The sequence below is a fragment of the Taeniopygia guttata genome, chromosome 7 (assembly GCF_048771995.1).
Source record: "Taeniopygia guttata chromosome 7, bTaeGut7.mat, whole genome shotgun sequence".
NCBI classification, from domain to species: domain Eukaryota; kingdom Metazoa; phylum Chordata; class Aves; order Passeriformes; family Estrildidae; genus Taeniopygia; species Taeniopygia guttata.
Window position 1 is genome coordinate 6,056,255 of NC_133032.1, and position 13,830 is coordinate 6,070,084.

At 42.0% G+C, this 13,830-nt stretch overlaps 1 protein-coding gene and 1 long non-coding RNA gene across 4 annotated transcripts in view; one reads left to right on the forward strand and one right to left on the reverse strand.

Moving 5' to 3' along the window:
• The window catches only part of MYLK (myosin light chain kinase), a 197,767-nt gene extending 186,540 nt beyond the window's left edge, over positions 1 to 11,227 (forward strand). For 2 of the 3 annotated variants that reach the window (XM_012574779.5, XM_072931587.1), the window contains 5 exons: positions 3,733 to 3,885; positions 4,883 to 5,006; positions 6,228 to 6,357; positions 7,211 to 7,330; positions 9,124 to 11,227. In XM_012574779.5, the coding sequence (XP_012430233.5) occupies positions 3,733 to 3,885; positions 4,883 to 5,006; positions 6,228 to 6,357; positions 7,211 to 7,330; positions 9,124 to 9,380 (784 nt within the window). In that variant the 3' untranslated portion in view covers positions 9,381 to 11,227. 3 annotated transcript variants of the gene reach the window in all.
• LOC140684551 (uncharacterized) lies at positions 10,160 to 13,777 on the reverse strand. Its single transcript, XR_012056940.1, has 2 exons — positions 12,964 to 13,777; positions 10,160 to 11,572 (listed from the first exon to the last, which is right to left on the reverse strand). It is a non-coding gene; the product is annotated as an uncharacterized lncRNA (long non-coding RNA).
• Between the last annotated feature and the right edge of the window lie 53 nt (positions 13,778 to 13,830).

A 13,830-nucleotide genomic window follows, 5' to 3' on the forward strand; every position in this document is an offset into this window, starting at 1 on the left:
GTGAAACAAGGAGGAGAACACCAATAACACCCTTGATTCAGCAATGAGCTGTCCTTTACATGGGCTCAGTGGTCTGCTTCCTCCAGAGAGCACCAGTGTGAGCTGTGTTCCATGTGTGTGTCCCTGACAAAGTATCCTCACACTATTTATTTGCTGTAGTTCACTTGAAAAAGAATTAATTCTCTACATGATCTCATGGTGCAGGTGTCATCATCACATGCTTATTTGACATGCCCTGCACATGTTCATCAGAAGTGCCAGCAGTCCCAGGCAGTTGGAGCTGCAAGCACTGCTTGCAGAGGAATGTTCACAGTCTGACCCTTTGAGACAAGCAGCAAAGCCAACTTCCCTGGATTAGTGGGAGGCTTAATGCAAAGATTTCCAGTTGAAATGCTGTGATGTTTGCTACACAGGCAATAAAATTTGCATCCACATTGGACCCTTTTCATCGTAACATTTCTATGTCTGCACTCAGAGCTTTGCTAGAACAGACCAATAAATGTTAAGGAACTCCCAGAGCATAAAGTATATTTCTTCTTTATTTAGAAGTGGAAACTGTGAAAGACTTTCTAAACAAATGGTTCTTAACATGCCAGGAAGATGCCTGGTAAAGTAACTGGAAAAATGTTTTCAGTAAACAGCCTGCTGCTTGTCTAAGAGTGACTTTGCAGTGTAAGCTCAGAGTTAATTTTCTGGAGCAGTAGCTCATCTTTATCACTTCAGCATTCCAAAAAGAAATTGTTTCCATTATCTGTCAAAAGAGTTGCTGGACCATTATTACTTTAAATGGCTATTAAGAAATGAACCAAGACTTCGGTCAGTGAAATCTGTGCTAGAGATAAAAATTGCTGGCTATAATCTACACTAGTTGCTGGATTTTGTTTTCTGATTATAGACAAGGATCTAATTCTCCTTAGAAGTATTTCCACAACAAGGCAACTGATTCACAGTGTAAAAGTGTAGGAGAGAGAGAAAAATATTTTAGCTTTGTAAATCTGCAACAGCACATTCAGAAATACAAAAATAGGTTCATTTAAAAGTTTGAATGGGCACTGTTACACTGGTGTTCAGAAATGACAAAGTGAGTGGAGGCTTAACTGAGATCCACCTGGTGATTTACCAAATGCATGGGATCGAGCAATCCTACCACAGCATTTAAAATTTTATCAGATAATTCTGTTGTACAATTCTAAAATAAAAAAAAAAAATACACATACACACACACAAATAAAAACAACAACCAAATATATTTTTTTTCTTCTCTAATCTTCTCATCCTTTAATTTATCCTCACCCTTCAAAAGCTGTGTGGGACATGCAGTACAAGTGCTGCCTCTTACACCACTATGGAGCAGTGGTGTTTCCACATGAAGCAACACCCCTGTACCTAAAGCAGGCTTTTTAGTATACATATGATCTCTCACTACTGCACCTTTAACCTCTGGAAAAAGGCCAAAATCTTGTCCAATGTAGTGCAAGAGCCGCACAGCACTATTTGTGGTAATACTGTTCAGAGGTCACCTCTGACATACTTCGATCCAGTATTGAAGGGAAATGGGATTGTCGTTGCTCCGGCTGCCCAAGTGTGGGTACGGAGCTTAACTGGATGAAGAGAAAATGTACATCCCCTCTTTTGACAATGAGCTAAAGGAATACTTCACAGACCTGCCATTGTATGAGCTGCTGCCTTGGCTGAGACTGTTGTTCTTGCCACAAGGTAAAAATGAGACAAACCAGCAGTCAGTATGTGGAACCCAAAATCAGAACTGTGGTCTGCATGAGATTTTTTCATTGCTAAAACATGATGGAGAACACTGACATTTTCATAACTGAGCAAATGTTTAGATGTTGCAGAGGAGGTGGGTTTAAGGCCCTGCAGGAATGCTTTGTGGTCCCAGGACAGAGATTCCCGTGCCTGCTGAATGGACCTGGCCGTGAGGGCTGCAGGGGGTGCGGGCAGAGCAGAGCCTCGCGCTGCCCACAGCTGTGCCAGCTCTGCAGTGCTGCCCTGCCAGGCACAAACCTTCTCTCCTCCAGTAAAGCAAGGGTCAAACACAGGGAACAGTCATGCTAAAAAGGCTTCGTGGGGCATTTCTGGTACATTCATCTTTCAGCTTTTGGTAACTTGTCCTGTTATATCTTCATAAATGGGTTTATGCCACCTTACCCATTTACAAAGTTAGGATTCACTGCTGCATTCGAGAGCACCACATATATAATGGAAAGTATGATAGCAAATATATTCTGTTCTGATTTACCTTGTTCTGCCTGAGAATAAACAAACCTTTTATCTTCAGCTCATGTATTATTACTAAGAAGTTTCTGAAGTACACACGTAAGATTCTAGAGTCTGCTGTACTGCACACAACTTCCAGAAATGGTAAAAGATTTAGTGTCTGCTCTGTGTGAGACTTCAAAGACTGTGTTTCTGCTTTGCTTATAAAATAAAATGCTTAGGAACAAATCAGATTTTGAATGTAATAAGAGCCTAAAATTAAGCAAAGTAACTTTGAAGGAGATCACTCTAATATTATTAATCTAATAGCTCACTTTATTTGACCCCAATCTTTTTTTAACCAGTCTGTTCTGTGATATTCACTGGCACCATGATATTCGTATAGTATTATTTCCATGTAGTGTTTTCAGAACCCTAATAAGTTATAGCTATTCTTCTATATTTAAAAAAAAGGACTAGTGCTGGTTAACACAACTGTACAGAGAAATCAAATAATGTCTGTAAAAATTCATGAAGAATAGGTTATTCTGTAAATAGCATGCCAGGAGGACCTGGAAAAGTGAATGACTTGTAGTTCTAAGGAATAAGCAACCTTTCACCTCTTAAGTTTTTACTGAAAGTGTGATATATACAGGCATCAAAAGTATCCAGATGCACAGTGTAATAAAGGATAATGCTCAACTGGAGAAAGAGACTGCAAAAATTACTCCGTGATGTTCTGTAATTGCCTCTCACTGGCAATTCATCAGTAATATTGTATAAAAAGCCTTGGAAGCTCAACTTAGGTTATAGGAGAGCATTATTTCCATTTCACACATCATTGTGACGGAGCGAGAACATAAAGACCAAATTACTTCTGCATGCATCTGCATAACTCCACAGCCTGCAGTGATGCAGCATTGTTTTATCTGTCTGTGTAATTCAGGGTGGGTTTGTTTACGAAATACCCTTATGGATTTCATTATTTCATTATGCACCTTTCTTCTTGGGGTCTCTCTGAAGGAGTAAATGGAATAAAATGTACAAAAACCCCCTTGATTTGACACTAAAGCAGCAAAATCACCCTGAAATTAATGATCTCCAGATGTCCCTTCCAACCCTAACAATTCTGTGATTCTGAGGAAATGTCACAGGGGAAAAAAGGATATTCCACCAAATTTGGTGCGAAAAATCCAGTAATAGTTATGCAGAACTAGACAAGTCATATAACAAACTACTTTGCTCCAATTTAATCTAATTTTAATTCTCATAAAAAATGTCATGGGAAAAGAGAAGGAAACTAGAAAAATGTGCCTTTCAGTTTTGCTGGCAAAATTCTAGTTTCCTTCCCATAAGACTATCTGTAGTTTTGAGGCCTTTTTAATTTAATTTAGTTTTCGAAGCAAGCTTTTATTTGTAAAGAACTGCAGAGCATGGGAGATGTCACACGCAATTTTAACTTGCTCCTCTGGTAAATTGACGTGGTTTGTTCTGTGTCTGTGTCTGCTCCATCCCCAGGGTCAGCGGACTTTCTCCATTCATGGGAGACAACGACAACGAAACCCTTGCCAATGTCACCTCAGCAACGTGGGACTTTGATGATGAGGCTTTCGATGAAATCTCTGATGATGCCAAGGACTTTATCAGCAATCTGCTGAAGAAAGACATGAAGTAAAGCCTGGACTTACTTGCTGCACTTTCTGTGTTTGCATTAGCTGGAGTTGCTATTCGTGTTTCCCCCTGTGCATCTCCCCATGGCCGCAGCACCTCTGGCCATACTTTATAAGGAGCTGTGCGTGCCCGCCCAGCTCTGCCTGTGCCGCTCTTTATTTCACTCACAGGGTGCAGGGGCTCAGTGGAGCTTTTGCTTCAATTGCTGGTTGTTTGTGCTCTTCCCTCCCTCGGGCAAGGTGCACCCGAGGCTTTTGTGTGGCCCCTCTGATCCCCACTCTTGCTGACACACATTCCTGCGTGACACGTTCTGTCTTGCTCTGAATGGGCTGCGGTTCTGCCTTGTGTCACTTGTAAGTGTGGTACCTCTTGAGTAGGCAGCTTCCCTATAAATGTAGTAACTGGGCAAGAAAAAAAAAATCAGAGTTAAAAATGCTGTTTGCAGAAGTGCCTGAACGAACCAAGGAAAGGAAACATTCTTCTTCCAATGAGCTTGCAAGTGGATGGATGGAGAACAGAGGGTTACTTACATGTGCACCCTGAGCAAAGTGAAGAAGAGGGATGGCAAGAGATCTGGACATTTCTGTTCTGTTAGATGTTCAGGAGGCTATTAGGTGGTGGGATGGGGTAATCTCTGTAAGTGAAAGAAAGGAGATCTGGGACAGTGTTCTGCCAGCATGAAGCAGCTGAATCGCTGCCATTGTGGCTCTGCTGTATGTGTTCCTTGCCTAAAACATACAGCTTTTCCTGCTTTGTTTTATAATGTTTTATTAACACTTAAAAATGTACAGTTTTCTCTCAAAAAGATCTACAGAAATTGTGAAAGTGAGTTTAAGAAGTTAGAATGGCTGGGAAAGCAAAACCATGTGATCTTTGTTACTAAATTTAGGAAACAGAAAAATCAGCTTTTAGCAAACAGAGCACAAAATAATATTACAGCAGGTAGGTTCCTCTCTTGTTATTGGCAACACTGACTGGTCTTCTTATACAAAAACAGGAGTCGCTTAAATTGTACTCAATGTCTTCAGCATCCCTGGCTGCAAAAAGACACCAAAAACATGGAAGCCAAAAAACTTTCCAAAGATAGGATGAAGAAATATATGGCCAGAAGAAAATGGCAGGTAATGAAGAGGATGTGGAATTGGGCTGGATAGCCTAATGAGTCTCTTTATTTTTAATGTTTATGATTCTGGGGAACACCTCACATCAGGAGGTTTCTGCTGCTGGTAAAGCTTCAGTGTGGCCAGGGAGGGAATGCAGGACAACTCTGGCGGGGCCAGGGTGGGAATGCAGGACAGCAGGTCTAGTTTCTGCAGCTGGGCAGTAAGAGGGTGCACAGCTGCACATGGATTACACTGAATGATCCCATTTCAGGCTACTGAAAAGCATGAGCTCAAGTATTGTTTTTTCTACTCTTCTGGGGGGTACATCTCTCTTTTCCCTGCCCTCTCCATGCCACTGAGAACTGGAGGATTGTGTAATTCTTAACAAACCTGAATAGTTCATGTAAAACTTGCCTGCCTGGCCTCCCTAAAGGTACCTAAATTTGGGGCAGTTTCATTCTACTAAGCCAAGAGTTCTGTCTTGTTGGAACCTCCCCAGCTTCCCATGCATTCAGTCAGACTGGTTTTCTGTAACATATTCAGTCTCCCTATCTTGTGTTTTCCTAATGCCGGAACTGGGGTAGCAGGTCTATCTGTGCCACACTGATAGCTACAGGAGATGCTGTGTGAAATCCTGGGTCCTTTTGAGTATGCTACAAAATACTAATTTGTGTAGGTCTACCTTATATTCCCTCTTACATTCTACTCATTTGTTGAAGCTCATGCAATACAACTGTCAGTACTACAGCCCTCATAGTTTGAGCATATTTTAGTAGCCTGGTGGTTGATCCTGGGTCCTGTCAGAGGTCTGCTCCCATCATGCAGATGGTGCTTTCTCATTCATTTCATATCAGCTCGTTATCCATGCTGGATGAAATTCAGCCCAGCCCAATAGGCTGTGGAGAAAGGCGTTCCCCACCAGAGTTCAGTTCCAGTTACACGGGACAGGGCTTCTCTGCTGGCCCTCCTCTCGCACAGTGCTTTTTATCCACAGCTAACAGAGACATTCATTTAGGTATGAGTTCATCAGGGGAAGTTTATATCTGCAACTAAATTTGGTAATTCAGTCCAGCCTGCTCTGTCTCTCCTAGAACAACTGAGCTATATATAAGCAGTTTGTCCACCAATTCCAGTGAGGTTTGCAGAGATCCCAGATAATTTGTCTGAAGCACGATTGTTACAGAAAATCACATGCCTGTTGGATTGGATTGATCAGAAGCCTTTTCTGTTATGTCTTAGAAAACAGGCCATGCTGTCCGAGCAATAGGAAGGCTGTCGTCCATGGCAATGATTTCTGGCATGAGTGGGAGGAAGGCCTCTGGGAGCTCACCTACAAGCCCTATAAATGCAGACAAAGCAGAAAATGAAGGTAAGGATTTTTTTCTGTCCCATATTTTCACCTGTCTCTGAATCAATCCTACTAAAACTTTTAGCAAATTGCTAGAGACTAATTGAGTTGGATATTACTGCACTCTCTCTGTTATCTTCCTATTTTTTACAGAAATTTGTCAAAAATTCACTGTTCTTATATTGTTCTGCTTCTCAAAATGTGACAGTTTAAGCACAGGCAGTAAACTTTTTTCTTTTTAAAGCCAAAGAATTAAGGCAGATTTATTAGCTGCACTTTCTCTAAGTTTGGGAATGCATGTTTATACAAAGATGACAGTGATGTATTGCCTTCTCATGCAAGCAAGCAAGCAATAAAGTATTAACACTTGCTGTAACCATGGCACACACCCTGCATTAACCATCCTCCTCAGACAGGGCATTTAAGGAAATGTCTGCGTTACTCCTGTAGGTCCCAAGATGAAATGTGAAATAGTGGTGTGCAACAGTCAGAGGTGCAAATGTTTGACACTGCTGAAAAGCAAGCAATTTTGACAAATCCACATAGACTGTGGGCCTGATACAAGTGGAGCTCATTTATCTCTCTGACTAGAAAATGTCCAGGTTTGGTTAGAAACAAATTCAAGAGGAAAATACTGAGCATTTGTAGCATGGTGGCCTTCACATCCATTTCTTTCTATTTATGGCCTGAATCCTTTTCCAGCTGCAAAAGACTGGCACAAAGCAAAGCAGCCAACATCCTCGCTGTCCCATTAGTCTGATAGAATTAAGTGAAATAAAAGATTCTTTCATTACCATCTGGTAATTAAAACTAAAATACATCTTTTGAGAACATGCCCTGTAAAACTGTTCACTACCTCTTTGCTCCCCTCCAGATGCATTCCTCGAAGAAGTGGCTGAAGAAAAGCCCCACGTAAAGCCATATTTTACTAAAAAAATCCTTGACATGGAAGTTGTGGAAGGAAGTGCTGCTAGATTTGACTGCAAAATTGAAGGTACTTTGAATAGTCGTGTCTGTTTCTTTCTTTTCCTTCCTTGTCAACTTTCTGCACTGGGTAATTGTTTTACTTTCTCAATTGTTACCTCTGTATTGTTGTTGAATTGGTGCCAGTTTGCTTTACCAATATCTTCATGTCACAGCACAAAGTGTGGCAATAACAGAAATTATTTGAAGCTTGTTCTGTACTTTCCATAGAACAGAAGTCTCCAAGAGTCCACGTGTGAATCACTAATATAGAATAGCAAGTGGGAAATGTCATTTGATTTTTAAGGGAACAATAAGAGCAAGATGCAAAGTAGAAGCATAAATTCCAATAGTATACTCTTAAAAAGTGCCAGCCAGACACCAAGAATTAGTAGGAGGTCAGTGCTCTGAAATGGCAGACCAGTTTCATGTCACCTCAAGATAACTTTAAGCCATACATAAATTTTATTAAAGGCAAACAAGTCCCTAATTGTAAATGCATGAGAAGTAAAGATAATATTCTTGTGCTGGTCACATAAGTCACATCTAGAAAATACTGTTCTGTTGTTTGGGGTTTTTTAATTTATGAGTTCAGGAAAGAAACCTCAGACTAGAACATGCAAAATATAAGTTTATGAGAAGACATATAAGGAGTGTGGGCATGGTCAGCCCAAGAGTCTAAAGGCCAAGACCTCTGGCACTTCTCCTGCAATGAGATTGAACCTTGTGTATCTCAGCTGTGAAATTTGGAAAGAAGAGCTGTGAAAACAAAATGGGTAGGGTCAATACCATCCTGCATGTGTACAAGTTAATTTATAATCTTAAAATAAGGAAATCAGAGAATGCCTCATCGACCTTCTGCTTGTTTCTATGCTCCCAATCTTTGCCTGCCTGGGTTTCCTATCTCACAGTGGAGATGTGAGGATGGATTATTATTGCTGATGGATGCTCAGCGTGGGGGGTACTGCACAAGTACTGCATGGAATAAAACAGATGGATGTACCACGGCTGATGTTCCAATCTTTGCAGTCTATTGCTGTAATGTTCACTGTGTATTAGCGATTCCTGCACTTTATTTCTGCCCAGTGGGGAGTTATCCTCCCCTCCCAGTCCAGAACTTGGCTGAAACCACCAACCTTCAATTTGTTACAGCAGCCAAGAGTACTGTATAAGGGATTGTTCTGCAGCAGGCATTGTACAGCGCTGCTCTGAGGCTTAGCAGAGCCGTTTCCTTCACAAAAGGCTCTGAAACTCCTGTTGAGATGCACAATCAAAATGCTTTTCTTAGACTTCCTCATTTACCCTAACAAATACAGAAAAGGGGAGTGAAATGTACAGGAAAGGCTGACTTTTAAGGAGCAGATTAGGAGGAAGATTCAGAATAACCACAGCAAAATACCTGAGAAAGGTATTAAATTGTAAGCCGAAAACAGTTTACCCTTGAAAATCTCGGTGTTGGGAACTGTTGTCTCAGGAGAAGCTGCAGTGTAACGTGAGCCTCAGATGCACCGTCAGGAGTTCCCTGCTGGCTGATGGCTACAGCACACAAAAAGCTCTCTGCAGGCACTGCTAAGGGACTGGAAGGAGGAATCCAGCCACTACTGCAGTGCTCGCGTGCAGTTTTTGCTATTCATAAAAAATAGTTATAGTTAAATGTGAAGTAAAAAATACTCACATCATCTGTTTTTATTTTCCATAGAAGTCAATGAGATATTTGTCTATCAACACTCTGGCACATCCATACACAGGAATTAGAGCGCAAGGTAATTAGTGCTGAGTTAATGCTCGTTTCTTGCAGTCACTGCTCTCTCTCCCCTCTTGCAGGCTATCCCGACCCTGAGGTGATGTGGTTCAAGGATGATCAGCCTGTCAAGGAGTCCCGTCACTTCCAGATAGATTACGATGAGGAAGGGAACTGTTCTTTAACTATTTCTGAAGTATGTGGGGACGATGATGCCAAATACACCTGCAAAGCTGTTAACAGCCTTGGGGAAGCCACGTGCACCGCAGAGCTCCTTGTGGAAACAATGGCAAAAGAAGGAGAGGGAGAAGGAGAAGAAGATGAAGAGGAGGAAGAATGAAACAAGGCTAAAAAATATATTTAAAGACTCTCTTTATAAGGCTCAGAAAACCAAGTTATCAAAAGCACCTTGTGTGAAACGTAGGTCTTTGGGGGGTTGTTATTTCAGCATGATCAGTTGATACCTGTTAGCTTTATGTATGGGCATTACTTCAAAACAGCAGGCTTTTTAAGTTGCTAGGACTTTAAGCAAGCCATCAATTAAGTTGCCCAGACCACTTTTAAAATCAAATGTATGGAAACTAAATTATATTCTGAACATCTTAAAGAAAAATAGTCTATTTACTGAGCTCATGGCTCTCTACCATCACTTTTCTCAGCCAAAACTGCAGCTAAGTTGGCTCCCTGAGATTGACTTTAAAGGAATTGTTGGCCAGACATGCAGTGAATCTGTCCAGTCCTGAGGAATAGGCTGAGCTGTATCTTCTGTAAGGGAAGGTTTGACACAGCCAGCATTGTGACTTGTATGCTGGCATGGTTCATTTCTTGTTTGCTTTAAGCAGAGTCTCACAAACCAAACTTCAAACATTTTCACTGCCTCTGACAGTGAGCTGTTAGTGTCATTGTATTTCTGGCAAGCATTAAACATCCAGGTGGTTTCCTGAGATACTCCTGATCTTGCTTTTAGCCAGCTTATCCCACTTTGTCACCTTTCCCTTATGGAGCCTTGTCACTTCAGTGCAGTTGCAGCTGCCTACTTAAGAAACACACTGAAAACACAAAGACTGAGAATATTTTCTGTTTCTGGTCAGTCTAATAAAGACTTACGATTCATATATATGCTGCTGTGATAAAACAGGTTATTGCACAATCAATGATTTCTCTGTGCATGTCTGTGAATGGAATCCCAGGTTAGTTGAAGTTTTACTTGCATTTATTTGGCAATTGCAAAACAGATTTCAACTGATGATAAGCTGGAAACTCCCACAGATTTTTTGAGTAGCCAAAAAAATAGAAGCCTGGATTACAAACTCCTCTGTTCTTAGCAATTTCCAAAGAATTTAAACCTATATAGGACCTATTTCTACCTTATGAGCTTGACTGTCTTGTTTTTGTCTTGAACCTGCACCAGTAAGGCTGTTGCGTTTTTTAAAAACGCAGAAAAACAAAAAAAATCCAATCCCCATTTTTTTCTCAGAAATGGTTAACACACTCAGACTTAGTAACTTTGCTTTCCTTTCACGGTATTGGCACTTTTTAAGTTTTTGGTCTTGTTCAGAGGTAATATCAGAGGCTGCAAGGTGATTATGCATAATCTAAAACCAGTGTGTCTTATATCTATGTATCATTCCAAAAGTGATTCTTTCTCTTTTCCACTTTTTGTGTGTAAAGTGCAACCATTTGCATTTCAAAGGTTACCTCTTTTAAAAAAAGACATTACCTTAAATCCTCACCATTAAGTAGTCAGTGTACTTTAATACAGGTGTGTACATTATCAGCCTTAGGTTGTTTGATATTACCTAGTTGTGTATGTGTTTCATATGATTTGCTCTTCTACATTCAAAGCTCAGCTAATGTGGGTGACACAACGGTTTGTAACTGCTTTACTCTTTGTTGCTAAATTCAGATTGCCAGCATGTCTTTTCGATTGATACAAACCTCTTGTTATACTAAACACAGTATTGCCACAATTCCCTATACAGAAAGGTTTTGAATCTGATTTAGAGCATACAGAGCTTTCCTCACTTTTTTTTTTTTAATGTTTTAGGCAACAACGGGGTGTATTTTGTACCTTAATAAAAATATGCTAATGTTCTCCCTGTTTGTTAAACCATCAGAATTGCAAAGATGAGACCGCTACGGCTGTAGTTACTCACGGTTCCTAAATAAATACTACCACAAAGCACACTCCTTGTATGCTCTATTGCAGCGTCACCGCGTTCACCTTGGCCAAGCCTCTCCTCCTGCCCCTGGGAGCTGCTGGCCACACAAACCCCTGAGGTGGCAACAGTGGAGCCTCCCTGATGTCTGTGGTGCTGCTGCCCTTCCCTGCCCAGCTGGTGCTCTGCAGAGGCTGCTCTGCCCCAGTGCCACCAGCTGCAGCCTGGCTGGCACTCGTGGCCTCGTGCTCTGCCACGTCTCCAACGTCACCACAGGCCTCCATGGGAACATGGATGGGGCACCAGGGCAGCTCTGGGTTTGTTTCAGAGTTGGGAATTCCCATATGGTGGGGAAACATAGAGTTCTGAAAGTCTGTGGGAGGAGGAGAGAAAAAAATCAGGGAAGCCTCAATGGAGATATGGACTTACACCAACGTTTCTAAAAACTGTTAAAGACAGAGATAAGGACAAATCTGCTTGTGCTGCCTTTAGTCAGACTTCTGCCAACATGCAGCCCACATCACCACAGGCCATGCAGGACCACAGAGACTCTCCTTAAAGCAAAGATTGTGCAAGACCTTGCTTGTAGCAAGGTGCTTCTTGAGCAAATCCTCAGCCCTTTGTACAGCCATCTTTGCAAGGTGTGCCCCACTGTCTTGTGAATGTACCTGGCTTTGTTCAGTGACTGCTGGTTTCCTGCTGCAGGTGGGCACATGCCTGAAGCAGGAAAAGGTCTGGCTCTGCTGGGCTGTATCAAAGCCCACTGACTCAGAATTGCTGCTCTTGCACAATCTTCCCTTCCCTCTCCTCCTTCCCTTTTGTGTTCCACAGGCTATAAACTGCCTATTTTTCTTTTGCCCCAAGGATATTCCAAGGAGTTTACCATCTTCCTCTAGCTTCCTATTAACATCTATTCTAGTCTGCAGGAAACAATGACCTCTACTTCCAAAATTATGTGACATGCATCTGATTCAGCTCTGAGCAATTGACTGCAAGCTGTATTTGACCTTGAATTTTTTTGCTTTGTTTGAAGAATAGAATTCTACTTCCACTGAAGAAAGAAATTTTATGTACTTGAAACCCTGTCTCATTTTGCCAGCCATGGTTTAATAAAAGGCATTACCTCTTTCTATAAACCTTGCCTTGCTTGTATAATGTTTGCAGAAATCCATTCTTGGAGCATCACAGGGCTGAAACCCCAGTGGCAGCAGAGGTTCTGCAAGACACTGGTACTGCCTGAGGTCGACCACTTAATTATTGTATTTCTTTTGTATGACATTCAGTCTTCTCAAGAGACAGTGGAGAATTTGGGGCTGGCTGCTGTTTTACACTAGTTGGGTTTCTGGATTTGCAGAAACTTAATTTACTTAATGACCATCCTGTCCAACCTCCCAAGCATCCTGTGCACATTTCTCTTTGATGAGGAGACCTTTGTTAATTGCATGTGTGGGATGCAGTCACTGGGTCCCTGCTTCCCTTTGCTGACAAGGAAGATAACACTGCACTGCACACCCTTCTCCTCTGCAGTGACTGTCAGACTTTGCAAACAGAGATCTTGTTTGGTTTTTTTTGGTTTTTTTTTTTTACTTGCATACATGAATAATGGATGATTTGTTTATCGAAATTTTCTTGGTATGTTTATTGAAATATTGCACTAAAACATAGCTGTTTGGAAATGGAATTCTCATAAATCATCTTTGCCTTTTGAGACCTATTGTCTGCAAGATACATGCACATGAATTTATAAGCCACAAAGATACTCACATGGAAGCAGAATTTTCTGAGATGGGGAGTGAGGCTTATGTTGTTACTCTGCACTGCTCATAAAGGGACTGCACCACGACATGCATGGGAAATAAACCGAGAGATGTTTACTGGAGTGGAGAAGTAACTCCACGACGTGTTTACAATTTCTGTAGGGGAGAAAAAATAAAAATTCTTTTTATGGCCGTTCAGAAAGGCAGTTCTGTCTGGCCTGACAAGAATGTTTGTTGCTGGGAAAGTAATGCTTTCCAGGCTTTTTGCTCTTGTATGGGTCTTTGGCAGGAAATGAGTTACAACTTCTCATTCATGCAGCATCACAGAATTGTTAGGGTGGGAAGAGACTCTGGAGATGATCCAGTCCAACTCCTTGTCAAGACAGGATCACCTGAGCAGGTGACACAGGAACGTGTCTAGGTGGGTTTGGAATGTCCCTAGAGAGGGAGAGCCCAGGACTTCTCTGGGCAGCCTGTTCAGTGCTCTGCCACCCTCAGTGTAAAGAAGCTCTTCCTCACGCTGGGTGAAACTTCTTGCGCTGCTTTATGGCCATTGCTCCCTGTCCTGTGGCTGGGCACCACCGAAAGGTCTGGCGCCATCCTCCACACCCGCCTTTAAGACATTTATGTGCATTAATGGAGATCGCCTCTCAGTCTTCTCTCCTCTGAACTATATTATAAAAGTGATTAAAACCTACGAGATATTCCCTAAATGTAGCGTAGAGGCGTTAACAGCGTACCAACTGACGCTGTTAGCGTCTCTAAGGCCACGGCCCGCCTGTTTCTCCCTGCGGAAGGCCGCTCTGGACGAGCGCTGGCAGGCGAGCGCTCAGGCCGCGGATCGCCAGCCGGACCCCGGCCCCGGGGGCGCGGG